At 35.6% G+C, this 24,866-nt stretch overlaps 1 protein-coding gene across 3 annotated transcripts in view; it reads left to right on the top strand.

Annotated features, from left to right (window-relative positions):
* SEC24A (SEC24 homolog A, COPII coat complex component) overlaps positions 1-24,866 on the top strand; it is a 61,771-nt gene that overhangs the window by 19,734 nt on the left and 17,171 nt on the right. For 2 of the 3 annotated variants that reach the window (XM_032626713.1, XM_032626712.1), the window contains exons 4-15: positions 572-649; positions 1,225-1,385; positions 1,673-1,845; positions 4,272-4,374; positions 5,409-5,535; positions 7,305-7,414; positions 9,592-9,704; positions 11,069-11,187; positions 15,724-15,779; positions 16,873-17,079; positions 17,934-18,054; positions 18,374-18,532. In XM_032626713.1, the coding sequence (XP_032482604.1) occupies positions 572-649; positions 1,225-1,385; positions 1,673-1,845; positions 4,272-4,374; positions 5,409-5,535; positions 7,305-7,414; positions 9,592-9,704; positions 11,069-11,187; positions 15,724-15,779; positions 16,873-17,079; positions 17,934-18,054; positions 18,374-18,532 (1,527 nt within the window). Of the gene's footprint in view, positions 1-571; positions 650-1,224; positions 1,386-1,672; positions 1,846-4,271; positions 4,375-5,408; positions 5,536-7,304; positions 7,415-9,591; positions 9,705-11,068; positions 11,188-15,723; positions 15,780-16,151; positions 16,834-16,872; positions 17,080-17,933; positions 18,055-18,373; positions 18,533-24,866 lie in introns of those variants that run through there. The other variant, XM_032626714.1, reaches the window with a different exon arrangement.

The raw sequence follows: 24,866 nt of genomic DNA, 5'->3' as shown, positions 1-24,866 counted from the left end.
TTGTGGCCTCTCCCGTTGTGCACAGTCTCCGGACGCACAGGCTCAGCGGCCATGGCTCACGGGCCTAGCCGCTCCACGGCACGTGGGATCTTCCCGGACCGGGGCACAAACCCATGTCCCCTGCATCAGCAGGCGGACTCTCAACCACTGCGCCACCAGGGAAGCCCTTACTTACATATTTTTTTAAAAAGGTTTTTATCCTCATAAATTTATTTCATCCTCAAATAGTATTGATTTTGGTGACTTATTTTAGTGCGTACTGCTCCTTAGAAGTTTTTAATGCTGCTCTCACAACTAGTAAAATCTTTCAGGTAGTATATAATTTTATAAACTACACAAAGTACCATTCTTTTTGGAAGCTTATAAAGTTATTTGAAACTTTTTTATATTTTGTATATTTAAAATCTTACATTCTTTGAAATTTTTATTTCAACATTTAACATTTCCTGGGTTGTGGTTTAAACTATTTGTCATTTGGAAAGTTATCATAAATTTTAAACGTTAGCTCAAATCTTGCAAAAATTATAATAATGGTTCTAATTTAAATATTGTTAATAAACTTCCTCCTTAGGTATTATACCAAATACCAATAATGGATCTATGGTGGTTCACAATAGTTATGATGAAATTGAAGGCGGTGGCTTCTTGGGTGAGATGCTATAAAAGTTTTTTTGTTTTTTTAAGTATGTGTTCCTTGTAGGAAACAAAGAAGAAAACTTCATAATTATGTCACACAATGATACCTACTGTTAGCATTTTTTATCTCCATGTGTTTAGATTTTTTGTTAGGTTTTTTTCCCCTTTAGGATTGGGATTATGGGCTTTATTACTATTATGTTATGACCGAAGAGTATTTTTTTCAATTAAATCTATTTAAATTTACTTATCCAGTTGAACATTTAGTATGTTTTAATTAAAGTTGTTTTGACTTAAATTTTAGTCTGAATACAAAGTTTAGTACATGATATGAGATATGAGAGTAAATTAATTATACTAAACTTATTTTTGTGTGTTTACAGCTGTAGTCCACTGTAGCTAGATTTTAATCATTGCTCTTACTTTGTTACTAGTGTTTATTTGTTTTACTTTACAAAATTGATGAATGAAAGTATTAAATTACCCAAAGGATTTTAGAGTTATGATTTCTATAATTTAATGGATGTGTGTGTTGATTTAAAGTACTCTGGAGTGTTAAATAGAACTTAAAAGTTACCTTGTTTCTAGCAACACCACAGCTTACTAATAAGAATCCTACAATGAGCCAAAGTGTTGGATATTCATATCCCTCCTTACCACCTGGTTATCAGAGCACAATACCACCTAGTACAACAGGAATGCCACCCTCTTCCTTGAATTATCCAAGTGGTCCACAGGCATTTACTCAGGTATACTTTTTGTTTTTGTTTTTTTACCTGTATTCCACTTCAGTTTAAACTGTATTCACATGAAAAAATTTTAGGAAGGTATAATGAAAATTTTTAACCAGTTAGAATGGTAATAAATATTTCATAAGGCCTTTGTCCTGTTACATATCTCCAGAACCAAAAATTGACCAGGAAATCTAGATTACAGTGTTGTTATTTAGAGAGAAATTAAGTAACCAAGTCCTTATACTCTTCTCTTTTCAACTGAAGACATAAAGGCTACTTACTTTGAAATTATATATCTTTAGACTCCTTTAGGTGCTAATCATTTACCTGCAAGCATGAGTGGATTAAGTCTACATCCAGAGGGGCTAAGGGTTATCAATCTACTTCAAGAAAGAAACATGCTTCCATTGACACCTTTGCAGCCTCCTGTTCCAAATTTGCATGAAGATATTCAGAAACTCAACTGTAACCCAGAGTAAGGCTTCAAACAGCTCTTCTTATTAAATATGACATTTTACTTGTTCTAAAATTCTTCCAGATTATTTTTGAGCTTCATGTGTTACGAACAAGCTATACAAATGTATTAATTTATGAAAGTAGTTCTGCATGCAGAAAACAGCGCTTTGTTAGTTGCTTACTTGATATTTGAAATATTCTAAGTCAAGAAATAGAGGGCTTCCCCGGTGGCACAGTGGTTGAGACTCTGCCTGCCGATGCAGGGGACGCAGGTTTGTGTCCCGGTCCAGGAAGATCCCACATGCCGCGGAGCAGTTGGGCCCTTGAGCCATGGCCGCTGAGCCTGCGCGTCCGGAGCCTGTGCTCCGCAACGGGAGAGGCCACAGCAGTGGGAGGCCCGCATACCACTAAAAAAGAAAGAAATAGAGTTGTAACCCCTGATCTGATAGCTACTCTTATCAGCTCTCATGGGACTATGATATTCATTATCATTATGGTGATTACATTATATTTTCAAAGTCCAAAGGACAGAGACTTGATTCTATATAATCCTTTATTTGATCTCATTTTAAATTGTTTTTCATAACCAACATAATTATAATACTCTTTTCTCTCTTAAAATTGATTGTGAGTTTAAGTGTATATGAAGACTTTCTGATAAACTGAATTTTGTTATTTTTATTTATTGTAAAAATTTATTATTTATTTGGCTGCATTGGGTCTTAGTTGCAGCATGTGAGATCTTCTGTTGCGGTGTAGGGGCTCTTCTCTAGTTGTTGTGCACAGGCTCCAGAGCGTGTGGGCTCAGTAGTTGCAGCGCTTGGGCTCCAGAGTGCGTGGGCTCTCTAGTTATGGTGTGTGGGCTCCAGAGCACATGGGCTTAGTTGCCCTGCAGTATGTGGGATCTTAGTTGCCCAACTAGGGATCAAACCATTGTCCCCTGCATTGGAAGGTGGATTCTTTTTTTAAAAAAATTATTTATTTATTTTGGCTGTGTTGCGTCTTCGTTTCTGTTCATGGGCTTTCTTTAGTTGCGGCGAGCGGGGGCCACTCTTCATTGCGGTGTGCGGGCCTCTCACTGTCGCGGCCTCTCTTGTTGCGGAGCACAAGCTCCAGATGCGCAGGCTCAGTAGTTATGGCTCACGGGCCTAGTTGCTCCGCGGCATGTGGGATCTTCCCAGACCAGGGCTCGAACCTGTGTACCCTGCATTGGCAGGCAGACTCTCAACCACTGCGCCATCAGGGAAGCCCCTGGAAGGCGGATTCTTAACCACTGGACCACCAGGGAAGTCCCTGAATTTTTTTTTAATTAATTAATTTTTATTTTTGGCTGCGTTGGGTCTTCATTGCTACACGTGGGCTTTCTCTAGTTGTGGTGAGCGGGGGCTACTCTTTGTTGTGGTGCACGGGCTTCTCACTGTAGTGGCTCCTTTTGTTGCAGAGCACAGACTTTAGGTGCACGGGCTTCAGTAGTTGTGGCATACGGGCTCAGTAGTTGTGGCACGTGGGCTCAGCAGTTGTGCCTCGCGGGCTCTAGAACGCAGGCTCAGTAGTTGTAGCACAGGGGCTTAGTTGCTCCGCGGCATGTGGGATATTCCCTGCGTTGGCAGGCGGATTCTTAACTACTGAGCCACCGAAATTGGGAAGCCCAATTTTGTTATTTTTAAATAGTCTTTTTAAAACCATCAGTAAAACTGAGCTTTTCAGTAATACACTTAACTTTTTTTTTAAGATTTATTATTTATTTATTTATTTATTTAATTTTTGGCTGCATTGGGTCTAGTTGCAGTACTCAGAATCTTCCTTGAGGCATGCAGGATCCTTCATTTCAGTGCAGGGGCTCTTCGTTGTGGTGCACGGGCTTCTCGTTGTGGCGAGTAGCTTTTCTCTTCTGTAGTGGCATGCAGGCTCCAGGGCGCATGGGCTCTGTATTTGTGGCACGCAGGATCTAGTTGAGGCGTGCGTGAGCTCAGTAGTTGTGGCATGCAGGCTTAGTTGCCCTGAGGCATGTTGGATCTTAGTTTTCTGACCAGGGATTGAACCCGTGTCCCCTGCATTGTAAGGCAGATTCTTTACCACTGGACCACCAGGGAAAGTCCCAGTAATACGCTTAACTTTGCATGTGCAAATTTGGGTCATCACCTTTAAATTCCAGTGCCATCTAGATTTATATAAAGAAAAATAAGTTCTTTGGTAGTCTAGACTGTCTTATGCACAAGCTGAGAAGAAAATTTGTTTTAGTTATAGAAAATGGGATTATAACCGTCTACCCTTTCTTTCTGAATAAGATTTAAATATTTAAAAAGGATAAAATTTGTGAGGGTCTATTGAAATACTTCATTTGTAATCTGATCCAATGTTAAAATGTGTACCTTTTAAGTCTTTTTATTTTTGTCCAAAAATAGTCATAGTAACAACTGACAAATGATTTTTACATTGATATAGGTTATTCCGATGCACACTGACTAGCATTCCTCAGACTCAGGCCTTACTGAATAAAGCCAAACTTCCTCTGGGACTGCTGCTTCATCCTTTTAAAGACCTAGTGGTATGTTTTACTAGCGAAAGTAAATGTTTTGTGGAAAATTATCTTGGTGGTAAGGAATTTTTTATAATAGTGCAAGAATTTGTTTGAGCTATCTTTAGGAATTTGACCATTGGCCGATTCCTCTTGTATTTCAGCCAAAAATATTATCAAACGCTTTCACAAAGAGATAAAATAAACATATTGTTGAAAAATTCAGGAGGTACTGAATAGAATAGAGGTACTGAAGAAAATAAATAAATGAACCATACTATTTTAACAAGTTGTAAATTGTTTACCCATTAAAATACTTTACCCATTCTCCCAGTTCTTCCATTCTTGGAGTAAAATCTGTTGCTTTAAGAAGCTGTTTCCAAAAAAGAAGAAGAAGAAAAGAAAAGAAGCCCTTCTACTTTTGTCCTAAGGCTCTGGGACCTTGACATGTGACCACATACGGTTTGAGAGAATCAGTCCATAAGTGAAGTGACTTTCCCAATACAAACCTCCTTTTGGTAATAGGATTGTATTGCCTTTACTGATTTTTGACTTTAACTTTAGATCTTTTAAAACGTTGGATAAACTTTAAATAGGAGCATAATTGCGAAGTCCAATAAAATATTTAAATATAATTTAACCATACCTTACTTTGTGACAGTTCTTTTATGAGAACTTAGTAGCCTGTTAATATAACATGAAGAAACTTCCTAATGATTTAATTAGTCATTTTTTTAGAATATTGATCCTTCCTTCACCATTCATCTCACAGATATGTTGTAAATTTACTATGTTGGTTTTGTAATGTAAACTTTTAATGAGAAAATAAATACTTTTTAAAAAGCAAAATTTAATGAGAATGGTCCTGGGGAAAATCACTAGGGTTTAAGAACCAGTACATTTCATTACATAATTTTTTATTTGGCAGCTTGGACACATTTTTTTACCCTAGTTTTTTCTCTAAAATTATAATATCCCAACAATTATTTGGAAGGTATGGATTAATTGCTTGACCTTTAGACATGATCATCATTGTCTTTAATAATTTAGTCCCTTTTTTTCAGCAATTGCCTGTGGTTACCTCTAGTACAATTGTGAGATGCCGTTCATGCAGGACATACATCAACCCTTTTGTCAGCTTTCTTGATCAAAGGAGATGGAAATGTAACTTATGTTACCGAGTCAATGATGGTATGTTTTTTTTTTAAAACATTTAAACATTTCTACATGCATTGTAGGGAAATCAGATAACACAAATGTGAAGTTAAAAAACAAAACAAAACCCGGTCTTATTTACCCGTAATCCTTTCACTCAGATATAACTTCTTTTAACTATTTTCTAGGCATTTATACTTATATATAAATAATTATATACTACCTAAGCAAAAAATGTGATAATACTAGTTTGATACCACTTTTTTACATTTATTCTATTGGGTATATAATAAATGGCATATTCCATGGTATTATTTAAGCCTGTAATTTAAGAAATATTTTTATTTAGAAATTGTCCCATGCCTTTTCTCTAGGGTGAAAGAAAATAAGCCCACAGAGTAGCTGCCATTAGCTTCATTCACTGCTGTATGAAGGGAGGTGGGCAGTGCTAGAAGGTTAGTTGAATGTAGTTTTTTTAGTAGCTGATGAGGAGGGGATCTTCTTCAGTAACTGTTTCACAATTTATATTTGAGGAATATCATCTAACCAACAACATTCTATTAGGATTAGAGAAGAAAAAAAGGGCATGCCATTACCCACATTGAAAATTTGGTCTCTGTTTAGAAGGAAATTTCATTAAGCATTGGGAAATAGAGGAACTTGAGAGATTTTTTTTTTTTTTTTTTTTTTTGCGGTATGTGGGCCTCTCACTATTGTAGCCTCTCCCATTGCGGAGCACAGTCTCCGGAAGTGCAGGCTCAGCGGCCATGGCTCATGGGCCCAGCCGCTCCGCGGTATGTGGGATCTTCCCAGACCAGGGCACGAACCCATATCCCCTGCATCGGCAGGCGGACACTTGAGAGATTTTTTATAACCATTTTTATTGTTTGTGTTTTTAGAGTAGAAGAAGTGAGGGTAGAAAAAGAGCATTCTTTTTACTCTGTAATAATGTAGAAAATGTATGTCTTTATAGTGTTTAGTACACTTTTAAAATCTTATGTATATATGCTTCAATATATGAAATTAAATTATGATAAGGGTTGAAGTCACTTTTGTGTGCAGCCCAGACCATTTCATGAACTATGGCTTACCCTTTAGCATATATAGGAATTTGAATTTTTACACAGTTCCTGGGAAGATAGATGAAATGATAATTAACACATTATTGAGGGGGGGATTTTTTCAGAAACCAACGCCTGTGGCTGTAATATGTCTCTGGTCAAAAATGTGTTAATTTAGAAAATACTCTTTGAGCACTAGTGTTTTATAGGCAGTAGGCAACTGATATTCCATAGAGGTCTTATAACTATTGAAACTCACCGTACCCTTAGGCTTTAACCTTTGAAGTATTTTACCATAGCTTTCTAGGGGCAACCAGAGTCTGTACATTTCATACGTCAAATGTTATCATCCATGTACCACTGTGAAATTTAAGACAAAGTTTAGTCTTGCATTTAAGAAAATAATTGGCATTTAATGAATTTTTATCATCCTTTCAAACTACTTTAGGAAAGCAGCTTTCCAAGAATTAAGAGAAAAAAGGATATTAGAAAAAAAAAAAAAGGATATTAGAAGATAGGGAAAGAAAAATCATAGTGCTTGTGGTTGTAAAAGCAAAACATACTTAGTGCCATTCAGTGTGGAGGGGAATTGAATGGGACTCAAAAACAAAGTATATTTAACCCTTAATATTTAGTCTATATTGAATTATTTATAAATTCCTAAATTAAAAAAAACAGCCAAATGCAAGCTATATTAAACTTAATCCTTTCAGTTTTAACATTATATATTGTTAACTCACATAGTTCCTGAAGAATTCATGTACAACCCTTTGACCAGAGTCTATGGAGAACCTCATAGAAGACCTGAAGTTCAAAATGCTACTATTGAGTTTATGGCTCCTTCAGAATACATGGTAAACTTTCATTTTTTATATAGCACAAATATTTCATTATACCTGGTTTTAAATAAAATATAAAATCCTTTAACCAAAATTTTATATTTTTAATTTATAAAAGTTATCCTTGTTCATTATAAAAGTAGTTAATTTGTATATAAGGGTAAGTTTGAAAAGTAAAAGTGTAAAGTTCCACTTATGTTTCTTGGGCATCCATCCAGAAATTTGCAATATATTATTGGGATCATACTTACTTTTAGGTCACTTCCAGTTTTTTCTGTTACAAATAATTATGTGATGCACATCATCTTTGCAACTACTTTTATACACTCGTGTGAATATCTCAGGTCTTGCATTTGAAAAGATAATAATTATGCCTAATGTTTAACTAGCACTATGCATTTTATAAAGCACTTATATATTTTTGATTATCACAAATAACTCTTAAGCTGTTAATCCTGTTTTATGGATGTGAAACAAATTTAGTTAGGTGACTTTCCAGTTCTTTAGCAGGTGCTAGAGGTCTCATAAAAATTTAGGATTTTTGATTTGATTTCCCTTTCCGCATGCAATAATTGCCTCTCAGGAAAGGGAATATGAAGGTAAGTTTTAATACCAACTTTTAATATTTTATTTTAGTATATTTTTGTGGGATAGTCTCTGTCTGGTCAGTTGGGGCCATTTTAGTATAGATATTTTGAAGATTCAGTCTCTTTTCATCACATAGAAATTTCAATGTAGAAAACATTTTTGTGACACTTAAATGGCTGGTGATCGCTTTCTGTAGTGTAGCTGTCCCTCTGTTGAATTAAAACCAAAAAATCAGAAGCATTTGTTCTTTTGAATTGGCCTTCCTGGGTTTCTTTAACTTCCAGGTTTTGTAAAAATGGCTTCCTTTAAATTTGGAAATTTGCCTATAGCAAGAGGTTTTCTTCCTTCCTGACTTACCTCTTGGGCAACAGATTCTATGGATTTTGCAAGTGATACGTGCAAAATAATATAAAAGTTAGTATACTACACGTGGAGTTCTGATTGTGGTTATTTGGTGCTTTTTATTTTATTTTATTATTATTTTTATTGAAAAAATACTTTTTATTTTGAGACAATTTTAAACTTATATAAGGATGGTAAAAATAGCACAAAGAGTCCACCCAGCTACCCCTAATGTAAACATTTTATGTAGCTCTAGGACAGTCATCAAGCTTAAACTAACACTAGCACAACATTATGAATGAAACTACGGACTTTACTTGGATTTCACTAGTTTTTCCACTTAACATCCTTTCTCTGTCCCAGGATTCAGTCCACATTGCATTTAGTTTCTGTTCCTTTAGTCTGCTCCCATCTGTGGCAGTTCCTTAGCTTTTTCTTGTCTTTCATGAACGAGCCTTTTTTTTTTTAATTAATTTTTATTGGAATATAGTTGCTTTACAATGTTGTGTTAGTTTCTGCTGTACAGCAAAGTGAATCAGTTATATGTATACGTATATCCCCTCTTTTTTAGATTTCCTTCCCATTTAGGTCACCACAGATCACTGCGTAGGGTTCCCTGTGCTAAACAGTAGGTGCTCATTAGTTATCTATTTTATGCACAGTAGTGTATATCAGTCAATCCCAATCTCCCATTTTGTACCTGCCTCCCCACCCCGCCCCAGCTTTTTACTGAATTGAAAACAAATCTTTGAACTTGGAAGTTTAAAATATACTTGTACATTTTTCTGGAACTTGGCTGAAGTGTGTTGATTAAATAACCAGCTCAGGCTAACTTGATTTGTCATTTTCAGAGCTGTACATTTCCCTAAATTGTGAAATATAATGTACATATGGAAAAGCCTATAAAACATAAATATGTAGGTTACCAAATAATCATAGCACCACTGTTGCACCACACAGGTCAAGAAATTGAACATTACCGATGCTCATAAATACCTTTCTGATCACATTTCTTCCTCTTCCTGTCCTAGAAAAAAATACTCTTCTGACCTATGATAATCATATCCTCATTGTCCTTTTTCTAAGTATGCATCTGAAGAAAACTTCTTTCTATATTATTTTCTTGATGTATTATTATTTATTGTGGTCTCCACTTCTGTAAATAATGCTTATTTTATTCTTTTGCTATATAGACACAACAAATGGTAAGTTTAAATTTAATTCTATTAATTGTATTTAATGAGATCCTTTTTCTCCTTCAGTTACGACCACCTCAACCTCCAGTGTACCTTTTTGTATTTGATGTGTCTCACAATGCAGTTGAAACTGGATACTTGAATTCAGTTTGCCAGAGTTTGTTAGACAATCTGGATTTGTAAGTATCTTAATTCAGGTTAAATTATAAACGGTGTTTGTAAAATGAATAAGTAGTTTCAAACTATATTTTAAAAGTTATGTAATTATGTTCTAAAAGTCCACTTAAATCAGTAGATAACTTTAGGCCTCACTTTCTCTGAGAAACATTAATTTATTTTAACTTTTTATTATGGAAAAATTTCAAATATGTAGTAAATAGAAAGAATGTAATGAAGTTCCAGTTACCCATCCTTCAACTTCAATATTTTTAGCATTCAGCTGTTTTTGCCTCATCTAACCCTGCCCTTCCCCCTTTTTTCCCTAGAGTGTTTTAATACAAATCTCAGTCAGTATATCATTTACCTAGAAATACTTGGAATTATTTTTAACCCTAACTAAAATATGAGAATCACATCAAACAAAATTAGCAATAATTCCATAGTGTGATATAATACCCAGTTCAATTTTTGTTCCTGGTTGTCTCCAGAATGTCTTTTTACTGTGGGTTTGTTGAAATAAGAATCTAAACAGTAGCTACGCATTGCATTTTCTGGTTATATCTCTTAAGCCTCTTAAAATAACTGTACTTTAAGTGGTTCTTAGATACTTAGTGTAACACGTAAAAGCTAATGTGACCTTTCAGTGTAATGAAATACTATTGTGCTCTTGTGTGTAAGGAAGAGTGTGTAGGACCAAATCTCATCAGAAGTGGACTAACTCCCTCACCTTGGCGAAGGGCATTCTTGTTCTTATCAGCATTTGTATTTTTAATGTTGTAGGTTATGTATGGGGATTGTCTGTTGATGAGAGAGTTCACTGACTCACCCAAGCATGAACAACAGAAATGAAAACTAGTTTGTCTTTCCCCTTATGAAACTATGGTCTACGTATTTAAGTTCTTCAAAAACAGATCTTTCTGTTGATCATCTTAAATGAATGCATTAAACAATATAAAAAGAGGTTTGGGCAATGTTTTTTTAAAGATCTGCAGTTCATAAATTTATATTACATTTTAGAGTTGGTGTTTGGTAATTTTTTTGAAGTATTTTTTATAAATTAAAATCATCTACAAACTTCTGTATATACTTTCCAGTATTTTTTATATCTCATTTCCTAAGTGATTGATATAACTTTATATAGTATAATGAATTTTGGATTGCTGTATTATTGCTGGGTTTTGTTGATTGTTTGACTTATATATAGTGTTTTCTTTTGAGTAGTGTATGTTTTCATGGTGATTAAACATTGCACGGGTTAAAAACATTTATGTTGGGGCAGTTTTCATAACATAGAAGTAGATATTTGTATTTAACTCTTTGCAGATATTTTAGGTATATATGTATATGGGAAAACTACAAAATACTCTTCTGAATTTGTTTTTAGGCTTCCTGGCAACACTAGGACAAAAATTGGCTTCATAACATTTGATAGTACAATCCACTTCTACAGCCTTCAAGAAGGTCTATCTCAACCTCAGATGCTAATAGTTTCAGATATTGAAGGTATATATTATATACTTAAAATTATTGAACTGCCTGAGGAGCTTTTAGTTTTAGAAATATTTCATGACTGTTCAACAAACTAGCAGCATATGGTATGATTCTACTATACTGAGGAAAACCTTGAGTATAAAATCATAAGATTTTTGGAATTATAAGAATCCCTCAGGGCTTCCCTGGTGGTGCAGTGGTTGAGAGTCCGCCTGCCGATACAGGGGACACGGGTTCGTGCCCCGGTCTGGGAAGATCCCACATGCCGCGGAGCGGCTGGGCCCATGAGCCATGGCCGCTGAGCCTGCGCGTCTGGAGCCTGTGCTCCGCAACGGGAGAGGCCACAACAGTGAGAGGCCCGCGTACCGCAAAAAAAAAAAAAAAAAAAAAAAAAAAAGAGTCCCTCAGTCAAATCTCTCATTTTATAGAAGAGGAAACAGAATTATGGAGGTAAAGTGAGTTCTGAACAAGTCAACAAAAGACAAGTTAATGTTAAAGGTCATTCAAGAAGTATTTGAGGATAGACCTAGATTAATTGAACAGAATAGAGAGCCCAGAAATAAGCCCTCACAAATATGTTCAGTTGATTTTTGATAAGGACACCAAGACCATTCAATGGGGAAAAGACAGTCTTTTCAACAAATGGTTCTGGGAAAACCAAACATGCAAAAGAATGAAGTTAGACCCTTACCATAAACCATATAAAAAAAAATTAACTCAGTGGATCAAAGACCTAAACTTAAGAACTAAAACTCTGTAAAACTCTTAGAAGGAAACATAGGGGAAAATCTTAATGACATTGGGTTCGGCAGTGATTTCTTGATATGACACTAAAAGCAGAAGCAACAAAAGAAAAAATAAATAAGTTGGATGTTATCACTGTTAAAATACTTTTGTATATGAAAGAAAACTGTCAAGAGAGTAAAAAGTCACAAAATGGGAGAAAATATATGCATATGCAAATCACACATATGATGAAGGATTAATATAAAGAGCTTCTCAACTCAGCAACAACAACAAGAAAACACAATTCAAAAATGGATGAAGGACTCAAATAGACAATTCTCCAAAGATGTACAAATGACCAATAAACACATGAAAAAATGCTCAACATTATTAATCACTAAAGAAATGCAAATCAAAATCACAATGAGATACCACTTCACATCCATTAGAATGGTTATTATTTTTTAAAAAATGGAAAATAAATGGCTGGCAAGGATGTGGAAACATTGGGACTGTTGTATATTGCTGGTGGGAATGTAGCATGGTGCAGTATTATGGAAAACAATTTGGCAGTTCCTCAAAAAGTTAGACATAGAATTACCATTATGATCTACCAATTCTGCTTCCCAGTATATACCTAAAAGAATTGAAAGCAGAAACTCAAACAAATACTCATACACCAATGTTCATAGCAACATTATTCACAGTAGCCAAAAGTTGGAAACAACCTAAGTATCCATCAAGAGATGATTTGTTAAATAATGTGGTATATACATATAATGGAATATTTTTCATCCCTAAGAATGAAATTCTGATGCATGCTACAACATGAATCAACCTTGAAAACGTTATATCAATACTAAGTTAAATAAACCGGATGCAAAAGGACAAAGATTATATGATTCCGTTTATATGAGGTACCGGGAATGGGTGAATTCATAGAGATATAGGTTAGAAAGTAGATTATAGATTACCAGGAGCTTGTGGGAAGGGAGAAATTATTTAATGGGTACTGTTTAGGATGATGAAAATGTTCTGAAAATACATAATGATGATGGTTACACAACACTGTGAATGTACTTAATACTACTGAATTGTACACTTAAAAATGATTAAGGTGATACATTTTGTATATTATGTATATTTTACCACAGTTTAAAAAATTAACTCCAAATGGATCATAAATCTGAGTATGAGACTAAAACTATAAAATTGTTAAAAGAAAACATAGAAGTAAGTCTTTGTGACCTTGAATTAGGCAGTGATTTCTTAGATATAACACCAAAAGCACAAATACCAAAAGAAAAAACAGATAAGTTGGGCTTCCTAACAATTAAAAACTTTTGGATAAACAGCATGGTCCTACAGTAGAGCACAGGGAACTATATTCAATATCCTGTGATAAACCATAATGGAAAAGAAAATGTATATGTATAACTGAATCACTTTGCTGTACAGCAGAAATTAGCACAACATTGTAAATCAACTATACTTCAATAAACTAAAAAAAAATAAAAATTTTTAAAAGTTAAAAAAGATTAAAACCTTTTGTGTTTCAAAGGATGCCATCATGAAAGTGAAGAATGAGAGAAAATATTTGCAAGTTATGTATCTGATCAAAATATATATCTAGATTATGTAAAAAACTTCTACAACTTATTAAAAAGACAACCTAATTAAAAAGTGGGCAAAGGATTTGAATAGACATGTTTCTATTCAATACACCATATTCAATATTCTGTATATGCAATTGGCTCATAATCCCTTGAAAAGATGCTCCACATCATGAGTTATCAGGGAAATGCAAATGAAAACCACAGTGAAATGCCACATCACACCAGTTAAAAAAAATTCTCAAAACCAAAATTTTTTTGTTGCTCTGAGCATATCTGAATAGCTGGGAAGGTTCCATGAGTATTGGTTTTGGGGTTACAAATAAATTTTAATAAGTAGGCAAATTTGCAACTATAAAATCTATGAATTAGGAGAATTGACTGTACAACTTTAAAATTAAATTGTTGAATAGAGCCCCCTTCTGTCTTGGTTGTTCCAGGTCTCACAACAGAGCAGCCATGTCAGTCATTCATTTCCCTTATCTATTTACCCAGCTACTTATTTGGCATAAAATAAAATCACTGAACAGGTGATTCTGATGATGGGCCAAGTTGTGAATTTACTGATATGGTCCAGCTTCTCAATTTTATACATGAGCTGATAAATGGAATATCCCTTGCTGGATGTCACATAGCAAAAATTTTTTTAAAGGACAGTAACAAGTATTTGCAAGGATGTGGAGAAATTGGAACCCTCATTCACTAGTAGTAGGAATGGAAAATGGTGCTGCCATTAGGGAAATCATTTTGTCAGTTCCTCTGGAAGTTAAACATAGAGTTACCATATAACCAGCAATTTTACTTAATAGGTATATGCTCAAGAAAATTAAAAACATGTCTATACTATAAAGCAACTACACTTCAATTTTTTTAAATTGCTAAATATGAATTATTAAAAATAAAACAATACAGAACATGTCCACACAAAAATGTGTACGTGAATGTTGGTAGCAACTCAGCCAAGAAGTGGAAACAACCCAACATAAACAAAACGTAGAATATCCATACAATGAAATGTTTTGTTACTCAGCAATAAAAAAGAATAAAGTACTGATAAATGCTACAACATGGATGAACCTTGAACACATGAAGCTAAGTGTAAGAAGCCAGTCACAAAGGACCTCATCGTGTGACTCCATTAATATGAAATGTTGAGAATAGGCCAATCCAGAGACAGAAAGTGGCTGCCTAGAGCTGTGGGAGTTGATGGGGAATTGAGGAATGACTGGTAATTGGTGTGGGGTTCCCTTTTGGGATGATGAAAAGGATCTGGAATTAGTGGTGTTAGTGGTACAACTATGCATATATTAAAAAATCACTGAATTGTATCTTCTGCAAGGGTAAATTTTATGGTATGTGAATTATATCTTAAAAGTTTTATTAAAATCTGTTTAATTTTAAAGAAAAAGGAAGAAATCTAAACAATAGTACATTTTTAATATGATAAAGTAAATATTTAATGTTTCAAATTATTCGTTGGTGTTATTTTTCATGAACATTATCATGAGCCTTATTTTTGTAATTTTTTAATAAAAAATAGTACAAAAATGTAGAAAGTGAGACCCCTCATAATCCTGCATCACCACCCACATTTCCTTCCCAGTTGCTTCCTTCTAAGAAAGGATATTTACTTCCTAAGAAAGAATAAATTTGAATCCTGAGAAGCTCTTCTGATGTGGCCATTTAGCATACTTCCTGATTCACTTGGCCTCGTGGTCCCATAAGTATAATGGGGGCCTTCTTTATGAGAAAATATGTGCCTTATGAATGACAGAGCTGTTGGTGGGCTGTATTACTTCCATGTCAAGACACAGAATTCTTGTGTGTCATCTTAGTCAACTTTTTTTTTTTAATGCCAAGAGTGTTTCTTTGGCTGGCTTCTGGGGCTAAGCAAGAATTCTAAAGCAGGATTCTAAACTGTCTTTAACCTAAGAAGCAGAGTACTTGTACAAACCTTTACTGAGTGCTTGTGGGTCAGTATTTTCTATTTGGGAGGCTATTTACCTTTTACATGGTAATAGATAAGCTTCAGTAAAAGCCTAAATCAGTGCTCTTTTGGTGACTCTGAACATACGTAGACATTGCTGTACAAATGGAGAAGGTGGCTCTTCTCTAAGTATGGGGGTGGTTAATTATATCACTGTTATGTATTTGGAACATCTTTAACAATTAAGTTTTGTTTAAGAGAAATATTTATTTGTTCTTTCAGATGTTTTTATACCTATGCCAGAGAACTTATTAGTAAATTTAAATGAAAGTAAAGAGGTAAGGGACACTTTCCTATCTGACATGTTTAATTGAAATGTTGAAGGAATATATTTTTAAAACGAACTTTAAGTAGAATTTTGCTTCTCTCTGTGACATTTCTAAGATGTATAGCATTTTATATTTGCAGTTAGTTAAAATTCATCAGATGAACAGCTTTTGATTTTGCCCTTGAACTGATTGCTTTTAAGTTTAATGTATCCATTTGTAGTAGGGTAGAAGATAAGCCTATTCCATAAATGAGAGAAACCTGAAGGAAACCTGCCTTGCCAGCCATTTGGGAAATTGGGAGGGTTGCTGAGATAAGCTTCTGGTCACTACATAGAAGCACTTTAGGCTGCTTTCAGTGCCCTTTGCTTTTCTGATTCACAGAGTGTCATTGGGGTCAGTTCAGAAGAAACTCTTATTACCTGCCTGGAAATTGCCATGACATAATACAGTGAGAGGTGAACAGAATGTGTCTGAAGGGGGGATGTTGTCTACCCTGTACATGCATATATGCCGTAGGGGTAACATTTTAACTAGCAAGTCTATGGTCTCAGCTGTTGGCAATGGTGACTTCGCCATAGTGTGAAGTATTTTTTTCCCATTAACTCTCTTTATTTGTACAACCTAACCTGAATAGGTAGTTGTTATTTGTTTTGTTTTTCTTTTGTAGTAATATTACTAGTTGGCAAATTTACTGGCTATCTTAGATTTTGCAGTAGGGAAGAGTTAAACGCACTTTGGAACTGAAAAGAATAAAGTGTATAGAGGTGATTGAGAAGGCCATATTTCATGGCATTTAAATATGTAAAATCTCTAAACTGTGATGGTTCTTTTGGATACATTTGGACTTATAGTCTTGCTGGACTACTGCATGTGCAAGAACTGTAAGGCCCCAATTTTGATTTGTCTTGCTTGCCAATTTATAATGTTGACTTAAAATGGCTTTCTTGTCATTTGACCAACTTCATTGTTTACTGTACTGTCTGTAGATTCTCTGACCATCATCATGACTCAATGTCTTGTCTATTGTATGAGTCAGTGACTTAATGTGAAAAAAATTTTTTTTTTTGTAACACTCTTGAGTTTTCTTGCTTTATTTCACAAGCTCGTCCAAGATTTACTGAAAACTTTGCCGCAAATGTTCACCAAGACCCTGGAGACCCAGAGTGCCTTGGGTCCAGCCCTTCAGGCTGCCTTTAAGCTGATGTCCCCAACTGGTGGTCGAATGTCTGTTTTTCAAACACAACTCCCAACTCTTGGAGTGGGAGCCCTGAAACCACGAGAGGAACCCAACCAGAGGTCATCTGCTAAGGTTAGAAAGTCATTAAGTGCATGATAAGATTTATGCTGGTGCTTTGTCCCTTTGAGTACAGAGCTTATTTCAAATTTATTTTTCAGTTGTGAAAAGGAGGGAATATAAGGAAATGGATAAAGCGTTTCTCCTCTTTTATGTAGACATTTCTATTTTATTACATTATTTTCTATCTGATTCACCCTTACCTTATGTATAGATCTTTAGCAGGCCATAGCAATGCCACCTGCCTTTGATGAGAAAGTCAGGCAAACTAAGAGAATATGCTTGCCAGGGACAAAGTAGAACCTGGATGATGAATAAAAAGTAGTCATGGTTTGGTATATTGACTGCCATGGATTGCTTTTGAGGACCTTGTGTGTGTAAACTTAGTTTGAGATGTGTATCTCTCAAAAGATTATGATAGTGTGGCCATATACTGTAATGATTAAGGTGTCAGTCTTGGAATAAGTCTGCCTAAGTCTCACTGCTTTTTAGATGTGTGAGCTTGAATAGTTACATAATATCTTTGCCTCTCTTTTTCCTTATATTTATAAAATGAACATATCGATAGTACCCATCTCTTATGATAGATGAAAAGTATTACATATGAATTTAGAAGCTTCCAGCATAATAAGCATTTAATAGATTATCAAAATTAGTATAATAGGTGTATTTCTTTTTAAAAGTAAAACAAAATAGTAAATCCTTAAGCAGGACATGTTTCATACTGAAAAAAGAGGAAATATCACAGAACAAAAGGATTTTGTAGAATGCCCAAGGATAATTGTTAACCCTTGGTATATGTGGATAGGTGTATAAATTTTATGACAATTTAATGATTTAAATTTTTTCCTCTTTGTAATTATGAATAGGAAATTCACTTGACACCATCAACTGACTTCTATAAGAAATTAGCCTTGGACTGTTCTGGTCAGCAGGTAGCTGTTGACTTATTCCTTCTCAGTGGACAGTATTCTGATTTGGCTTCTCTGGGTAAGTTCTTCCTAGTGATTATTTTTCTCATGTGAATGTCAAAATGATATTTTTATGATGATATGTTAAAGAGACGACAAAGTGAAAGAATTCTTATTCCCTTGGGAAGTTAGTTTAGTTTATAATAAACCTTATAGTCTTATACTCTGAATATTTATAATAGAGAAATTTCTATATTACTATTTAAAGGGATGAAATAATTCTTTTTTGCCAATATCTTAGGAGGCTAAGGAAAGATTGATTCAAATGCTTGTAGTTACTCTGGTGTAGTAATAGTAGTTAATGGCAGAATTTAAAAGGAGTATGTGTTCTCTTCCAGGTTGTATTTCTCGGTATTCAGCAGGTAGTGTCTATTATTATCCCTCTTATCACCATCAGCACAACCCAGTGCAAGTGCAGAAATTACAGAAGGAACTACAGAGATACCTCACTCGGAAGATTGGCTTTGAGGCCGTCATGAGGATTCGGTGCACCAAAGGTGGGGGCACTATTTTTTTTTTTTACACTTACAAAGGCGTAAATGTTGCTTTTGATATGAATAAATATACACATATTTCACCTGGTCTTTTCTAATAAGATTTGTTCTTCTAAAAAAAAAAAAGATTTGTTCTTCTAAGGTATTGTACTTACTTTGATGGACTATGCAATTAAGAATAGAGAAGACACATATTGAAAAACTAAGGACTATTTTTTTATAGGAATTGCTATTTTTTTTAATGTATTATTTTATTTATTTATTAATTTATTTATTTTGGCTGTGTTGGGTCTTCGTTGCTGCAAGCGGGCTTTCTCTAGTTGCAGCGAGTGGGCTTCTCATTGCAGTGGCTTCTCTTGTTGCAGAGTGCGGGCTCTAGGTGCGCTGGCTTCAGTAGTTGTGGCTCATGGGCTCTAGAGCGCAGGCTCAGTAGTTGTGGCACATGGGCTTAGTTGCTCCACGGCATGTGGGATCTTCCCGGACCAGGGCTCGATCCTGCATCCCCTGCATTGGCTGGCGGATTCTTAACCACTGCGCCACCTGGGAAGCCCTAGGGACTATTTTGAATATACTAAAAACCACTGAATTGTATACTTGAAAAGTGTGGGGTTTTTTGTATGTGAATTGTATCTCAGTGAAAAAATATCTCATCTCCAAAGAAAATAAAACATATTACTGATGGATTTTTATTCCACTTATTGAACAGTAGTAGTGGAAGATCTTTTTTTTTTAACAACTATTTTTTTTTTAATTAATTAATTTATTTTTGGTTGTGTTGGGTCTTCGTTTCTGTGCTAGGACTTTCTCTAGTTGCAGCGAGCAGGGACCACTCTTCATCGCGGTGCGTGGACCTCTCACTGTTGCAGCCTCTCTTGTTGCAGAGCACAGGCTCCAGATGCGCAGGCTCAGTAGCTGTGGCTCACGGGCCTAGTTGCTCTGTGGCATGTGGGATCTTCCCAGACCAGGGCTTGGACCCGTGCCCCCTGCATTGGCAGGCAGATTCTCAACCACTGCGCCACCAGGGAAGCCCACAACTATTTTTTTAAATTGTGGTAAAACAGATATAACATAAAATTTACCATTTTACAGGACTCCTCTGGTGGTCCAGTGGTTAAAACTCCATGCTTCCGACGCAGGGGCTCAGGTTCAGTCCCTGGTCAGGAAACTAAGATCCCACATGCTGCACAGTGTAGCCAAAAAATTAAAAATTAAAATTTTTTTTTACCATTTTTAAGTATACATTTGAGTGGCATTAAGTACATTCTCATTGTTGTGCAGCCATCACCACCATCCATATTCAGAAGTCGGGTATCTTTTAGTTTGTGTTCTTCTCATTCTGCACCTGCTACTAATACCTTGCCACACTGTTGCTTTGGAAATAGTCTCGCAGTTTCAGAATGCGTATGTTCAATATGTTTTTCAGGATAAATGTTTTGTGGTTGCTAAATGTGACAACTATTTTCATATGAAAGTGGGAAGTTATAATTCTTGATATTTCATTTCTCCACATTATCAACCTGTTTCTACTCTTTTATTCAGATTTTAAAATATTACTGCTCTGTAAAAGGGTATGAAGCAATAATATTTTACAGTGGAAAGATTATGTGAAATATGTAGCAAAAAATACGTATCAAAAGATAAGAATCCACAAACCTGTCCACTAGATAGATGTTAAAATCTGTTGATCAAATGACATGTCAAATGAAGTATCAGATAAGCACTTAAGAGGTTGCCACATCTCCAAACAGCACACAGATATTGGTGTCACCCATAACAGATCAGTTTCCACAACAGCATTCTGTTTCCTTTTTTTTTTAATAGAAGCTTTATTGAGATAAAATTTACATATCTTACAATTTACCCATTTGAAATGTACAATTCAGTGGTTTTAAATATATTCACCATGATATTACCACGATCAATTTTAGAACACTTTCATCATTCCCAAAAGCTACCCTGTACTGATTAGGAGTCACTTTTCATTCCCCCACCTAGTCGACTGCCAGTCTACTTTCTGTCTCTGGACTCACCTGTTCTGGGTATTTCATATTAATGGAGTCATACAATATGAGGTCCTCTGTAACTGGCTTCTTACACTTTAATGTTTTCAAGGTTCATCCATGTTATAGCATATATCAGTATTTCACTACCCCCCCTTAAAAAATATTTCATTTGTTTTTATTTCTCATAGTATTCCATTGTATAGATACCTCATTTTGTTTATCCTTTCATCAGTTGATGAATATTCAGGTTGTTTCCACTTTTTGGGTATTATGAATAGTACTGCTATGAACTTTTTTTTTTTTTTTTAATTTTGACCACGCTGTGTAGCACGTGGGATCTTAGTTCCCCAAGCAGGGGTCGAACCCACGCCCCCTGCGGTGGAAGCGCGGAGCCCTAACCACTGGACCGCCAGGGATGTCCCTTGCTATGAACATTTGTGTAGAGGGTTTTGGACCTGTTTTCATTTCTCTCGGGTCTATACCTAAGGTATATACTTGAGTCATAAGGTAACTATGTTTAGCTTTTTGAGGAACAGCCGGACTATTTTCTAGAAGTTGCACCATTTTACATTCCCACTAACAGTGAAAGTACTGATTTCTTCACATCCTTTTCAAAACTTGTTATTGTCCTGTTTTTTTTTTTTTAGCCATCTTAGTGGGTGTGACGTGGTATCTTGTTGAGGTTTTGATTTGTATTTCCCTGTTCATGAATGAGGTTGAACATCTTTTCTTGTGCTTATTGGTTATTTATCTTCTTTGGAGAAATGTCTATGCAGATCCTTTTTCCATTTAAAAACTTGGTATGTTTGTCTTTTTATTATTGAGTTTTATATGTTTTTAGATACAAGGCCTCTATCAAATATATGATTTGCAAAATACTTTCTCCATTTTGTGGGTTGCCTTTTTCACTTTCTTAATGGTACCCTTTGAGGCACAATCGTTTTTAATTTTGGTGATGCCTCATTTATCAACTTTTTCTGTTTGTGTTTTTGGTATCTTAATGTAGCATTAAACTACTGCTTAATCTAAGGTCATGAACATTTTTATGTATGTTGTCTTCTAAGACTTTTATAGTTATAATTCTTATATTTAAGTTTTTGATTTATTTTTAGTTAATTTTTGTATTTGATGAGGTAGGTGTTTGACTTCATTCTTTTGCATCTGGATATACATTTGTCCCAGCACCTTTTGTTAAAAAGACTATTCTCTCGGGCTTCCCTGGTGGCGCAGTGGTTGGGAGTCCGCCTGCCGATGCAGGGGACACAGGTTTGTGTCCCGGTCTGGGAAGATCCCACATGCCGCGGAGCGGCTGGGCCCGTGAGCCATGGCCGCTGAGCCTGTGCGTCCGGAGCCTGTGCTCTGCAACGGGAGAGGCCGCAGCGGTGAGAGGCCCGCATACCGCAAAAAAAAAAAAAAGGACTTCTCTTCCTGTTGAAATGTCTTGGTGTCCATGGCCCCTTGTTGAAAATTAATTGATCATAAATGTGAGGGTTTGTTTCTGGATTCTGAATTTTATTCTTTTAATCTATGTCTGTCTTATGCCAGTACCAAACTTTCTTGACTGTTGTGACTTTGTAATAAGTTTGAAATTAGGAAGTATGAGTCCTCCCAACTTTTCTCTTCCTTACCAAGATGGTTATGATATTCTGGGTCCCTTGCATTTCCGTATGAATTTTAGTTTCATCTTGTCAATTTCTGCAAAGAAGCCAGCTGGTATTGGATAGGAATTGTGTATAATTGGTTAATTTGGGGAATACTGGCATCTTAACAATAATAAGTCTTCCCATCCAAAAACATGGTATGTCTCTTCTTTAATTTTTTCAACAATATTTTGCAGTTTTCAGAATGTAAGTTTTGCATTTCTTTTGTTAAATTTATTCCTAAATATTTTTTCCATTATATTTTAAATAGAATTATTTTTAAAATTTATTTCTCCTATAAATATAATTAATTCTTTGTATACTGATCTTGTATCCAGCAACCTTGTTGAACTTGCTTCTTAATTCTAATAGTTTTTTAGTATTTATGTTTTAAAGGGCCCATTTGTTGTATCCCATTCATTCAAGATTGATGGACCTCAGAAATGATTATTTCTGCAGATATTGGCTCTAAATTAAGGGAAGTGTACATCCTAAAAGTGCTTTTAAGACTTTTTCTACTTGGCAGGACAGAAGCTATTTTATATGTACCAAACTTTGCATAAAGAGCTTGGACATAGAAACCAACCTATGCCCTCTTTCTAGAGTGCTTAATTTACTAAATGTTTGTGGTTAATTTGTTTAGGTTTCTCTCTCTTTTAATGATAAATTACATTAAATTCATATTACATGAAATAATATGCTCTTGGTAAAGCTACAAAAAAAAAGGTACAGTACAAAAAGATATAAAATGAGAAATTAAACTTAAGCCAGTATAGTCTACCTCAGAGTTTCTCATATGCCCTTGAAAAAGTTTTCCCGTGCATATATAAGCATGGTAATATATTTTCGCCTTCAAATAAAAGCAGCGAGGGGGCTTCCCTGGTGGCGCAGTGGTTGAGAGTCTGCCTGCTGATGCAGGGGACACGGGTTTGTGCCCCAATCCAGGAGGATCGCACGTGCCGCAGAGCGGCTGGGCCCGTGAGCCATGGCTGCTGAGCCTGTGCGTCCGGAGCCTGTGCTCCACAATGGGAGAGGCCACAATAGTGAGAGGCCCACGTACTGCAAAAAAAAGAAAAGAAAAGCAGTGAAGATCACATCTGGCTTCTTCTTCTGTATATACTTTGTTTTCGTATGTACAGAACTACATCCTCCTTTCTTTCCTGATTACTGTTGTAAAGTTGGTTTTTATTTCACAAGCAGAATATATACCTGTTATTTGTAAAAAATGAAAACATTATGGATAAAGCTAAAGTCCTCTTGTATAAGCTTGTATGTGTGTTATTTCACTTTCACTCCATCCTTATGTAGTCACTATAACCACATTGTGGTAATGCTAAGTTTTTCTATACATTTACATACATATGTACCTCTCCATGGAAAATATATTGTACAGTGTAGTAGCATAAATAACATTGTACATGTTTTCAGCGAGTCTTGGGCCTCTCACTGTTGTGGCCTCTCCCGTTGCGGAGCACAGGCTCCGGACGCGCAGGCTCAGTGGCCATGGCTCACGGGCCTAGCCACTCCGCGGCATGTGGGATCTTCCCGGACGAGGGCACGAACCCGTGTCCCCTGCATCGGCAGGCGGACTCTCAACCACTGCGCCACCAGGGAAGCCCAGCAAGTCTTGAAGATCTAATAATATTAGTTTATGTAGATCTGTCTCATGCTTTTTAACTTCTACCCAGTATTCAGTAGAATGTAAAAATCACAATTTAGTTATTTTCCTACTGGTTGTCATTGAAGATATTTCGATTTTTTTTGTTATGATTAATTTTTTTTTGCACATATAAATTTGGCACTTAATTGTATCTATAGAATAAATTCTTTTTTTTTTTTTTGAGTTGTCAGTGTGAGCAAGTACCAGTTGTGAGATTTGTTAGTAGAAACACTGTTACGAGGATATTTTATGAGGATATTCTAGGATAAATTCTTAGTTATGGAATTACTGGAGTGGAAGTAAGTACCCATTTAGAATTTTGGTAGATACTGCCAAATTATTACCAAAAAAAGGTTTTTGAAAATTTGAATTCATTTAAGAAGATATCTTTTATTCCTTCCCCACTCTCACTAACTACTGTGTATTCTTTAATATGATTCTGCTTCCAGTTACAATGTGTGGGTTGTTTTTCTCCACACTACCAAGCAGTTAACTCAGTTCTGACATCGTCTGTGTAGAGCTAACATCAGATCCCACAGGTTACGGGCTCAGTCTCACAAGACCGTCTCTCATCCTTCCCCCACCACCACCCCATTTCAGAAGCCAGTTGCAAGTCCAGTTTGTTACGTGTGCTTCTGACCAACTGGCTATAGATTGGATGTTCCAACAAATCCCTCCTTTGGTTGAAATTATTGGCTAGAGTGGCTTATAGAACTCAGAGAAACATTTTAATTACTAGATTACTGGTTTATTTTAAATAACTCAAGAACAGCAAAATAGAAAAGATGCATAGAGCAAGATATAGGGAAAGGGAAAGGGCATGGAGCTTCTGGAGCTTTCTTGCTCTCTTTGAGAGCTTCACTCTCCCCAAATCTCCACGTATTCACAATCCCAGAGCTCTCTAAAGGACCCCATCCTTTTGGGGTTTTATGGAGGCTTTATTACATAGTCATGACTGATAAATCACTGACATTTGGTGATTGATTCAACCTCTAGTGCCTCTCCCCTCTCTGGAGGTAGTGGTGGAGGGTTGA

Source organism: Phocoena sinus, chromosome 3 (assembly GCF_008692025.1).
Source record: "Phocoena sinus isolate mPhoSin1 chromosome 3, mPhoSin1.pri, whole genome shotgun sequence".
NCBI lineage: Eukaryota > Metazoa > Chordata > Mammalia > Artiodactyla > Phocoenidae > Phocoena > Phocoena sinus.
Note: the sequence above shows the minus strand (reverse complement) of the source record. Positions and strands in the feature narration are given on the sequence as shown.